Source organism: Mobula hypostoma, chromosome 12, assembly GCF_963921235.1.
Source record: "Mobula hypostoma chromosome 12, sMobHyp1.1, whole genome shotgun sequence".
Classification (NCBI taxonomy): Eukaryota; Metazoa; Chordata; class Chondrichthyes; order Myliobatiformes; family Myliobatidae; genus Mobula; species Mobula hypostoma.
Window position 1 is genome coordinate 75,738,024 of NC_086108.1, and position 13,036 is coordinate 75,751,059.

At 38.6% G+C, this 13,036-nt stretch overlaps 1 protein-coding gene across 4 annotated transcripts in view; it reads right to left on the minus strand.

Moving 5' to 3' along the window:
* Positions 1-13,036, minus strand: part of tesk2 (testis associated actin remodelling kinase 2) — a 91,447-nt gene that overhangs the window by 22,747 nt on the left and 55,664 nt on the right. For all 4 annotated transcript variants that reach the window (XM_063064422.1, XM_063064420.1, XM_063064423.1 and 1 more), the window contains exons 6-9: positions 8,639-8,718; positions 5,239-5,323; positions 2,843-2,926; positions 2,087-2,173 (exon numbers count right to left, since the gene is read on the minus strand). In XM_063064422.1, coding sequence (XP_062920492.1) covers positions 2,087-2,173; positions 2,843-2,926; positions 5,239-5,323; positions 8,639-8,718 — 336 coding nt within the window. The remainder of the gene's footprint in view (positions 1-2,086; positions 2,174-2,842; positions 2,927-5,238; positions 5,324-8,638; positions 8,719-13,036) is intronic.

Genomic DNA, 13,036 nt, shown 5'->3' on the forward strand with positions numbered 1-13,036 from the left:
ATTTACAATAAGATTGGAAGAATACAAAGAAAATGTATAAGGATGTTGCCAGTACTTGAGGAGTTGAGTAAAAGGGAAAGGTTGAACAGGTGAGCACTTCATTCCCTGGAACTTAGAAGAATGGGTGGAAATTTGACAGAAGTATAAAAAAAATTTATGAGGGGCATAGATAGGATTAGTGTAAGCAGATTTTTTTTCCCCATTGAAGTTGGATGAGACTAAAAGTAGAGTTCATAGGTTAAGGGCAAAAGGTTGAAATATTTAAGGGGAATCTGAGGGAAAACTTCTTTACTCAGAGGGTAGTGCAAGTATAAAATGAGCTGTCAATGCTAGTAGTAGATGCAGGTTCATCTGCAACATTGAACCAAAGTTTGGATAAGAAAATGGATGAGATGGGTATTGAGGGCTATGGTCAAATTGTGAGCCAATGGAACTGGACAGAACAGCACAGAATAGGTGGGCCAAAGGGCCTGTCTGTGTTGTAGTTCTTTATGACCCAATAGGCCTTGTCACTAGAAAATTCCTCTCTTCAACACCTGTTTGCATTTAGCATCTGAAGAGGATATATGGCATCTGCAAACAGGCCAAACAGTAAAGAGTAAACACATGAAAAAGTCCGCAGGTGCTGGAAATTCAGAGCATCACACACAAAATGCTTGAGGAAATCAGGTCAGGCAGGCAGCATCTCTGGAAATGAATAAACAGTCAATGATTCAGGCCGTGACCTTTCATCAGGACTGGAAAATAAGGGGAAGAAGCCAGAATAAGAGATCGTGTCTGTGTCCTTGTCTGTGAATAGGCAGGTTTTGTGCACGCAGGATGAGGCAGTAAATGAGAGGAGTCAAAGTGGGGGAATGGAAGAAAAGGAGGAGGGAGAAAAATTACTGTAAGTTGGACAATCGTTGCATGTCATCAGGTTGGAGACTACCCAGATGGAATGAGGTGCTGTTCCTCCAACTTGAGTGGCAGCCTCTATTCCCATTCCATCATGGCAGTCCAGGGCCTCCTTTACTGCCACAATGAGGCCACTCACAGGTTGGAGTCACGACATCTCATACTCCATCTGGGTAGCGTCCAATCTGGTGGCATGAACATCAATTTCTTTAACTTCCCCTAAATTCCCCTCCCCCCTTCTTCCATCCCCCACTCTGGCTCCGTTCGCTCCTCTCCTGTTCTCTTCACCTGCCTATCACAGCCCTCTGGTGCCCTTTCTCCTTCCCTTTCTCCCATGGTCCACTCTCCTGCCTATCACCTCCCCTGGTACCCCTTCCTTCCATGGTCCACTCTCCTTTCCTATCAGATTCTCTCTTTTCCAGCCCTTTACCTATCACTCCCCTGCTTCTTACTTTCTCCCCCACCCCACCCAGCACTGCGTGTGTGTTGCTCGAGTAGTAAAGAGGCTGCTCTACCAGATTCAAGAATTCATTCTGATACAAGCAGGCAGAGAAAGCAAAAGGAATAAATAATTTAAATGCAGATCATTGATCAGGAAACAAGACAATCACATAAGATTAAAGGAGAAAGAAGTATTTTTCAAAATTCTACAAAATTTAGCTGCAAAGCTGCATATTCAAATTTTCAGAAACATGTACAACTTACTAAATTATTAAAAATTGTATTACTGCTGATTCAACAAATTACCTTTACCCATTTGCATTTGACCAAAAATAGTGTACAAACAAATGCCATGCCTTGCCTCAGTGATTTCAGAGCAAACCCACTAGCAAAATTAAACAATACACCGCTGTTGAGAGCAGGATGTCACAAAATAATTTTCAGATTGCCATGTTTAACCGTATACATGCAGACACCAGGAGCTGCTATCTAATGTTCCCAGTGATATCGAGTGCAATAGCCTCACCATTACCAAACAAACAATATTTAAGCTTTTATTTGTTTTTGTTTTTTGGTTTTTCTTCCATCTGTATGCAAAATCTAAAGAAAACGTTACATTCCCGCCCGCCCCACTCTTGCCTTATCCAAAACTGAAAAACAACTGAGAGCAAATTTTTACTGGTGAAGATATTACCCTTCCATGTTGATAGGATTACACAGAAATAATTCACTCTGACTGCATTTTACTCACATTACAACAATTGAACGCAAGTTGAAGGAAGCTGGGTGGGCAATCCCCTACCATGTTCTGAAACGCATCATAATCTAATCCAAAGTTCTAAATTTTGTGCAAAGAGAATCAGAAAAGAAAATTATTTATTAATTGTATCATGAGTACATATTTTAGCAGCATTATAATAGTATGAAGCATACATAATAAAAATAAATCTATGAATTTAAATTATGAATCTATTTTGGTTTGATATCAAACTAAAAACATGTTACTTATTCATATTACATCTGTAACACCCAGTTTAATTGGCAGATACTTCCATCACTGAATTTGCTCAAATTGTGGGCAACTGATTTGAAAAATAATTTTAAATAGTTCCACATATAAAAGTAAACAGCCCTTTCTCATCTAAAGATTTCTTAAATAATTTTGTGAGTGCACAGAACCCAATGACAGAAGGTGATTTACCAGTTCCTCAGGGGCACACACAGTCAAAAAAAGCCACACCATCATGCAAAGAATATATAAATATAAATTTGGAATATTAGATAAATTGTTAAAATGTACCAAATTGTTTACAAGATAATCATGTTAGGAAACAGCATTCCTTTTAGAATATTGACCTACATATATGACCACACCAAATTAAATATTTTTTTTAAACTATGCATCTACACATTTTTTTCTTAAATGATGCATTAATCAGTAATACAATTTAGTTTGTTAAACCACAGATTTTTCCTTATCTTTTTAAAAGCAAAGCAAATTTCTCACCACTGTTCGAGGGAGATAGTCAGGGTCAGCTTGCACCCGAGCTATAATTTCACACATAATAATACCATATGAAAATACATCAGCCTGTCATTAGATAAGAAACAGTGTTAGGAACTATGGCCATCCAATTAGAAAAGTTATTTATTAAAATTCAAAGAATAACTATGTAATGATAAGGAGTTTCATGTTCTCAGGATCCCCCAAAGTACTTCACATCAAAATTTTTATAGTTACTGTTATTCAGGAAAAGACTAATACCAGATCACATATAGAACCATTGCAAAAAAAATAATAAAAGTCAATTATTATTTTGGGGATATTAATAGTGGAAAAGATTACCTGAACTCCCTTTCACGCTTCCAAATCACTTTCGAACACATTACCTGATGCACTAACATCAAATACTGCAGCATACCCAGTATAGCATAGAGGAATTTCTACCCCAAACACCATGAGGCAGACTTCCTTTTACTTCAAGTAGTATTGGTAATGTTCCAAAGAGACCCCAACTCCCCATCCTGACTCAGATGTTTAATGAATCTAACCATGTTGACTGTTTAAGTCATCTAGGAACATCTGACAACCACAAAATAGTCACAAAAAAATGTAATATTGGAAACATTTCTGTCTCAAGTATTACATTCAGAACATCCAGCAAAGAAGTTGCAAGGAGACATGATTACAGCTTCCTTAAATTTTTTTTTTAAATAACTGCAAATGGGCTATTTTTCCCAGAGCTTGGTTTTCAACATAACAGTTTCTGAAGCTCATGTGTCTGTTTCAACAAAATCACAGTTTTAAAATTTCTCAACAGTTCAGTCATTAAAAATGTTGCCAAATAAATTCTACGCCACTTGTTTTTAATTGGATATATAAAAAGCAATAATCTTAAAACACACTGGTAACTAGCCAGAAAGATAAAAACATCAGATACAAGAACACTGAAACACAAGGTGTTGAAATAAAAGTAGGATTTTTTGTCAATCGTCACTGCTCAATCATGCAGCAAAATCATGTTTCATCTTTTGTCTCTGCACCATTTCCTGAACTGGTCCCATATCCTGTAATATTTCAAAATCAATCCACCTACATCTTGAATGTTCAATGTCTTGAACCCCCATCTTCCTCTTCAGTTCAAAATACCAAGATTCACTACCCTCTCGGGGTAAACAAACAACATCTCAGTTGTCCAGAATGCACTTAATTTGAGACAATAATAAACTACAGCTATAATAATAGAAACTATAGTTCTGACCCACTCAGGAAAAATATTAACTCTTGTGTCTATTCAATTATTTGGTATTGTGAGGAGAAGATGGCAGTGCGACGCAGCGCGCAGCAGCCACTCTGGTGAATGATATCTGTCATCTGTCAAGTAGGGTGCCGTGCACAATCCTGATTTGATGGAGACAGATGTGAGAGCACAGAGGAACATCTGGAGAAACTTCTGAAATGCCTTCTTCGTTGCCGCTGCTACTGTGTGATCCAGAATCTCCGGAGGCGAAGGCTCCCGAGTCCTCGGCTTTGCTTGTTGCTCGGAGGCCGGGGAGGGGTCAAAGTGCTCGGCGGCCGGGGCGGGGTCAAAGCGCTCGGCAGAGATGGTGCTCGGTGTCAGAGGGCTGGTTGGAGGCTCGAAGCTTTCGGACGGACTCAGAGTTGGCTGTGGTTGGGTGCTTCCAATGCATTGGCAGTTGTCGGTGCCTGGAGGTTTATGGCAGGGAGAGTTTCTCCCTTTTGCCGCCTGCTATTGGGGACTATCAGGAGTCGATCGGAACTTTGAGACTTTTTTTTACCGTGCCCATGGTCTGCTCTTTATCAAATTATGGAATTGCTTTGCACTGCTGTAACTATATGTTATAATTATGTGGTCTTGTCAGTGTTAGTCTTTGGTTTGTCCTTTTTTTGTGATATCACTCTGGAGGAACATTGTATCATTCCTTAATGCGTGCATTTCTAAATGACAATAAACGAGGACTGAGTGTCCTCATAATCTAATCTAATTATTTCCTTCAGGACAAATAAAGTTTTATTTTATCTTAATCCATCAAGTCCCATAACAATCTAGCACCTATCAATGAGATTACTTCTCATTCTTCTGAACAAAGGACAATTTTGCATCAATATACTTGATCAATATCTGTCCTTGTATGACAGATCTAGCAGGCCAATTCAGCCCAACCCCAAAATAAGCACAATCCTGAAAATGTGTAAATAAAATACATTTTTTTGCTCAGTGATCACTGCCAGATTCACTAAAAATACCAAGGCAACATCAGAGTACAACAAAGTGCATTTTAAAAAAATACATTGAAACTGGAAAAGTAGAAATGACAAACAGAAAATTAGGCATGTAAATTAATTTTCCCCAAGTCTCTGATAAAGAGGAGAACACAAACCTTTTCATTATAGGGCTCACTGCGTAGCACTTCTGGAGCCATCCAAAATGGTGATCCAACCACCGATAGCCTTTCCGTAGTCTCACTTTTGGGATGAAAACCACATGGATTAGTACTTGTGTAAATAGGGGGAAAACTGCTCTTGTTCAGTTAGTATAGCATCGAGAAGCTAGTGGACCAGAAGTTGAATTTAAATGCATGACATTTGGACAAAATATATTTTTTACAATGTAACCATATCAACCAAAATTATCAAGATTGCATGCTTATACGCATTACCTAATCTGTTGCAGATCACCATTTGGCAAAGTTGCATCATAATCATGATTACCTATCAATTGCATTCATAATACCCACTAGTCATCTTAACACCAATTTGGGATCGCCTTTTTTCCAAATAAACCAAGCCCAACTTCCACGGGTTACTCTACATCACAATTTCTACAAGAAATTGACTTAATATAACCAGTGACTATACAATTCTACTGATCTCACTCAATTCAGAATCCTCCCGCTTTGGAGGAGACTTGGTATGTCACCAAAGACTCAAGCAAATTTCTGAAGATATATCATAGAAAGCATTCCATTTTCCTCACCACCTGGTACTGCACTGGATCAAAAAAAGACTGAAGAGGGTTGTAAACTCAGCCAATTCCATCATGGACACTAGCCTCCCCAGCATCAAGGACATCTTCAAAAGGCAATGCCTCAAGAAAGGAGCATCCATCATGAAGCACCCTCACCATCCAGCACATGCTCTCTTCTCATTACTACCATCAATGAGGTGGTATGGAACCTAAAGACACACACTCCATGTTTTAGGAAAAGCTTCTTCTCTTCAACTACTTCTGTCACTCTTCGCCTTTACTATCAGATTTCTGAATAGTCCATGAAGCCTTCCTAACTATTTGGCTCTCTTTTTGCAGCTAATTTTTATATATTTTGTTTTCATAATTTTAAGCATTTTTTATGTATTGCACAGTGGTTCTGAGGCAAAACTGTTGGTGTTCAAACAACATCACATGGTAATAGTCAAAAGATACTAGGCATCTCTCCAGTAACTCTGAACCTGATTGACAACAAAAATATGCATAAATTGCTTGCATTACTGCTTCATGTGTCACCACCTTATACTTGCTGGATCGTGGAACTATAGTATAAACTATCCTAGAGATGAAGTGATTTCAGAGGGTTAGCAAGTCAGCACAAGTATTTATTTTCTTTAAAAGGGAAACCAAAAATATCACCATGCTTAAAAAGTTGAAGATAAAATTACTGAACAGAATTGCAAGTTTTAAATATTAGATTTCCTAGAGGCAGCTAATATGGAAGGTGAAACTATCAACAATTGAATAATATGCTATTAAAGTACAGTTTTCACAGAAAAGATGATTAGTATATAGAATACAGGAAGAAGACTTATCACTGTGTGCAGCCTGTAGCAGCTTGATTTAGGACCAACTGGATAGTCCCTTTTCAAAGCTCTCATGGCGAAGCAGTACAATACCCCTCCACCCATCTTCATATTGTCTACAAACTTTGCGACAAAGCCATCAATTCCACCATCCAAATTATTGACATATAACTAAAAAGAAATGGTCCCAACATAGACTCTTGTGGAACACCACTAATCACTGGCAGCCAACCGGAAAAGGCTCCCTTAATTCCCAATCTTTGCCTCCTGCCAATCAGCCAATGCTTTATCCATGCTAGTATCTTTCCTCCAATACACTGGAATCATAACTTGTTAAGCAGCCTCATGTGTGGCCCTTGTCAAAGGCCTTCTGAAAATCTAAGTACACATCATCACCCAATTCTCCTTCATCTTACTTATTATTTCTTCACAGAATTCCAACAGATTTGTCATCCAAGATTTTCCCTTGAGGAAACCATGCTGACTACAGCTTATTTTATCATGTGCCTTCAAGTACCCCTGAAACCATATCCTTAACAATCAACTCCACATCTTCCCAACCACTGAGGTCAAACTAACATGCCTATAATTTCCTTTCTTCTGCCTCGCTATTTGAAGAGTGGAGTGACATTTGCAATCTTCCAGTCCTCCGGAACCACTGCAAAATCTAGTGAGTCTGAAACGTCGACTGTACTCTTTTCCATAGACGCTACCTGGCCTGCTGAGTTCCTCCAGCATATTGTTTATGTTGCTTGTATTCTTCACTATAGGTTTGTCACATGCTTGTCTCTGGATTCTTTCTTGGACCCAGGCACTAATGGCATGAGAACAAAAGACCAAAGAATTTATCTTTCCGTGCTTGTGGATTGAACCCCTATTTATTAAGACACCTTTCGCTCAGTTCTTGGGACTTCAAAGATGCCTAGGTGAGTTCCCATCACAAGTCCTGATGAAGGGTCTTGGACTGAAACATCGACTGTTTACTATTTTCCATAGATGCTGCCTGGCCTGCTGGGTTCCTCCAACATTTTCTGTATATTACTTTGATTTCCAGCATCTGTAGATTTTCTATTGTTTATGAAACAGACTGGGTGACCATTTTGCAGAACACTTCATCCTAAAAGAGCAACCTGAATTTACAGTTCAAAGTCAACCTAATTCTCTATTCTAACCTTGACACATCTTTGAACTCTCGCGCAATTCCAACAGAAACTAGAACAGCATTTTGTCTTCCAGCCAGATAAAATGTGTTCAGAAAATCAGGTCTTGCCAGTTTGCATCAAAGCTAAAGTGGGACTGGATGAAAAAATTCTATAAAAGAAAACTAAGCAGGTCATCCTTGCAGATTGATTAGCTTTGTTCTGTAAAGCAATCACCAACTGCCAGGATAGAGACATTGTGCATACTGAAAGCAATTCAGATGAAAAGTTATGATCTTTACTCTCACTACAAATACTAGCCTGTTGAATATTTCCAGCATTGTTTTATTTCACGTCTTTAATGACTGTGGTAGTATGTAATGCAGTAAAAGGAGTCCTCTCCCACACTGCCTCTGCCTCCATTTCACCCCTATCATTTCTAATATATCTCTCAAATTTCCTTCTCTTCGAAATATATCTGCTGAAATTAACAAACTTCACTCTCTCAGCCACTGTCACCAAAATTTAATCAAAAATCTAGAACATTCATCAATCCTATCAACCACCAATGCTGCCACGTGCTTGCACCTTTTCTCTGTATTTCAGATTTCTAGTACAGTACCTGTAATTTTTGACTCACTAATGCATCTAATTACTGTATCAATAAAACTGCTTAACAAAATAATAGAAGCAATTATAAACATTGATTCATTAGAATTGTGCATTCACTTCACCTTGTACTTCAAGATGTTTGATTAACTGTCTTAACAATTAAAACAGAATAAGTCTACAAAATATTTTTTGCCACAGTTACAAATTTAATAGTAATTTTAAAAGATTAACTTACTTGTCAGGGATTTTCTCAGCCAGACCAAAGTCACCCAGCACTCCAGTGTATCTACCTTCTTCCATTTTAATTAAACAATTCTGTAAAAGATCAGATCACAACTTTAAATGGAAGTTGCGGTCATTACGTTCATTATCCCATTACGGTGAAATATATTGGTGCATAATCTTTGATCTTTAACCAAGTTAAGCTAACAGGATACGTTGTAGAATTAATGATGAATACTCAGCTCACCAAGTCTAAACTGACCATGTACAGCAATCCCTGTCTCCCATTCCTTCCTTATAGTACTGCAAATTACTTCTCTCTTGGCTTACCCAATTCCCTCGTGAACGCAAACGATCCAAGAAAACTGAAATGCAACACAAGATGCTGGAAATTCTCAGGTCAGGAAGCAGTTGTGGATAGAGAAACAGTTAACATTTTAAAATTAGGTCACCAAGCTAAAACCTGCCACATGCTAGGCAAGCCATAACTCTGCTTCTTTTAAAGGAGGCAGTTGATTGGGTCATTCATTCTGCAGAAAAAAAACGAAGCAAGCCTACATTGTAAGCTGCCAGGAAATGGGTCCAACATAGAAAGTGATCTCATCAGTCACATAGTCTCAAAAAAAAACTGAGCCTGTTCAGTTGAATTCTGAATGTATTTTACTAAAATTCTGTTATGTGCAACATTAGGCGCAAAATGCTCCAGACAAATTCAACAAAGCTTAATTTTCTTTAACTTATCTGCATCTTACATTTTATGCTCGGCTTCCACACATACTTTGACTGTTTACTTTTTATAACTGTCTAATGTACAATACAGAAATCATTTTACTTGATAGCCTGTACAGGGTCTTGACATTTTGAAAATAAAATATAAATTCTATATGGTGGCCATATAAACAATTCAGTTTTGAGTATTGTCTCTGCAGCAGTTCGTTCAGTTTCTATTTTAAAAGAAGAAATAAAACAATTTTTCTCCCAAGAGGAGATACAGGAGTGCTCCTTCTTAAATTAAAACCAAGAAAAAAAACAAATACCGATCATAACTTGGGTCAACCCACTGACGCTTTCTCCATTACACTTCACAAGCTCTATTGTCAGGTGATGTTGTCAGTACTTCGAAAGGAAGTTATTAATGGCACTCATTTTTTTTCAAGTTTGATATGGCAAGTGATTTATCCACAAATGACTTACTACAAATTGAGTCATTCTGACCATAACATGATCAGTCATTCAGCATGGGAATAGGCCCCTAGACCAACCACCCAATGAGAAATTTCACACGCATATGCAAATAGAAACTCAAGTCATCAGGCTGGTTCATCTGGAGAACTTTGCAATACTTATTAAGCAACATCATATTTTTCCCCCAGAGTACATCAGGTCAAGTTCCAGGTGCATGTTAATTCTTTAACCAAATACAGTACTAAGATTCTAAAATAAGAAACATAACTTGGAAATGAGTTTACAGTGTAAGAGAAGCCAATAATCTAAGAAAACTTTTCAAGATGACCAAGCTTCTTTCCAAGAGAAATGTGCCGAATTCTATTCTAAATAATATTCAATGCCCCAGTAAAACAAGCACACTTAACTCTGTGAGGGGAAAAAAATTCTATAATACCACATGTACTCAACTGCAAATTTTTAAAGCTGTTTTCCAAAAGGAAACAAACACATGCTTTGATAAATGAAGTGTTCTGAGGTAAAGAAGTGAACCACTGAAAAATAAATTTCCAGCAAAGATTTAACACATTCTGACAAAAAGGTTCAGAATATATATCAACTGTGCAACCCACTTGCAAAAGCATGCAACTCAAGTAATACCAAATCGTAAATATTTAGGCTCCAGTAAGGATTTACAGAGCAAACAAACTAGAGTTTATAAGATTAGCTTTACTTGTCACATGTACTTCAAAACATACAAATATGTCACCTGCATCAAATTAAATCAGAGAGGATTGTGCTGAGCAGACTGTAAATGTTGCCAGAATTGTGGCACTACATAGCATACCTACAGCTCACCACCCTAACATGGGAGGAAAACTGGAGCACCAGGGGAGAACATACAAACTACTTCCAAGCAGCAGCAAAGATCAAACAGTGATCTTACAGCTTGCACTGTAAAGCATTGGGCTGCTCGCTAAGCTTTGTTGCTGTTCAGTCGTTTAGTCGAGTTCAACTCTTCGTGACCTCATGGACCATAGGGTCTTCATGGCAAGACATGGAAGAGATTACCAGACTTTTCTTCTGAGCAGGTACTGCTGATGCCCAGCCAGATTGGCTGGGTTTGAACTCAGGACCATCTGCCTTGAAGTCCAGTGCTGCTGCCACTACACCACTAGCTGGCCCGCTAAGCTACCATGCATCTAACCATTAGAAAACCACCACTAGCACAAATAACAGCAGATGCTCAGAGAGAATCCAGTAATGATCACTAACAATATTAAAATAATTCAAAGCCATTCTTAGACAAGTGGAAAATGTTTTGGCAATTCATGTTTTAAAAAGAGGTTCATGTAGGTAGGTCATGCCTTTTAGAGTACACTATTTGATAATGCATCAAAATATACAGACAGAAGATTAAGTCGTCTAACACAGCTATGCAATAGAGAGAAAGGTACAGGCCTGTTAATGTTATGACAGCAGTGGAGGCATTAATAATTCCCTAGTAAACAAAACATACCCTACACTCACGACCGTGTGGGTCAGCACAGCTCAAAAGCCAAGTATAAATTTACCAATGATATCATTGTTGTTGGCAGAATCTCAGATAGAGATGAGGCAGCATACAGGAGCAATATGCATCAGCTGGTTGAGTGGTGCCGCAACAGCATTGCATTCAATATCAGCAAGACTAAGGAAATAATTATGGACTTCAGGAAAAAGTTGGGAGAAAACACCCCAATCCTCATTGAGGGATCAGCAGTAGAAAGGATGAGCAGCTTCAAGCTCCTGGATATCAACATCTCAAGAGGATCTATCCTGATCCCAACACATTGATGCAATCACGAAGAAGGCACAGCAGTGACTACAGTTCATTGGGAGTTTCAGGAGATTTGGTATGTCACCAAAGACTCTAGATCTCTACAGATATACCATGGAGAATATTCTGTCTTGTGGCATCACTGCTTGGATTGAGGGATCCAATGCACAGGATCAAAAGAAGCTGCAGAGATTTGTAAACTCAGCCAGCTCTATCACAATCACAAGCCTCTCCACCATCAAGAACACGTTGAAATGGCAGCAACTCTCACCATGCAGAACCTGCCCTCTGGAGGAAGTACAGGAGCTTGAAAATTTGCATTCAACAGGTATGAAAAGCCTCAGATTTCTGAACAGTGCAGGAACACTACCTCACTATTCCCCTTTTGCACTAATTATTTATTATTGTAACCTATGGTAATTTTACGATCTTGCACTGTACTGCTGCCACAAAACAAATTGCACAACATTTGCAATAATAAACCAGAATTTGGTAACACACTTTTGATAGCTTGCTAGATGGACATAACTTACTTGAATTCAACTCCATGCACAATCCCTATACAAAGGAGATGCCAATTCCTTCAGGTGCTCTCAATCAAACAGGGTCTACTCAATCGAGCCACCACATAGACAACATCTATTATCTCTCACCACACCATCGGGAATGGGGAATCTTCTTGCATTCAGTCAATAAGTGACTCCAGGTGATCCAGACTCCAAGATTTATTGATTGATTTATTTTTAAGCACACCAAGGAGGCAAGACAACCTGGAATGAGCAAGAAGTCAGGAAGGAATACATTCTCTAGCTTGGTATGGAATTTGGAGACAAAGGAGACTGCAGGTGCAGGAATCTGGAGCAACACAAATGCTGGAGGACCTCTGTGTCAGGCAGCATTAACGGAGAGCATTAACAGTCCATGTTTCAGATAGGGACCCTTCTTCTGTATTTAAAGACATAGGGGAAGATAGACCAATGTAAAGAGGCTGAGGGAAAGAGTAGAGCAAAAACTAGTGATAAGTAGATTCAGGTAAGACAGGGCAATATGCAGATAGAGAAAGGGAGAGTGGAAAATTCAATCTGGAAAATGACAGGCAGAAGCAACAAAGCTGAAGATGATGGGATCTGATAGGATAGGAAGGTGAAGAACATTAATCAAAGGAGTGGCAAGCAGATGGGAGTAGTGGGGGTAGGGATCCAGTGGGAAGAGTGTGGTGGTGTGCAGGAGCAGAAAGAAACAGGACTATGGGGGCAGTGATGAGTGTAGGGCTGTGTAGATCAAGAGGAGAGAGAAAGGGGTCAGAGTGGATATACTTCCAGAAACTTTAAACTTATATTTTAAATATTTAAAATAAGTCCTTCCTCCCAAATTTGGAGTAACAAACATTTGGCAAATATCAGTATTAAATTTTGATAAGTTGTATTT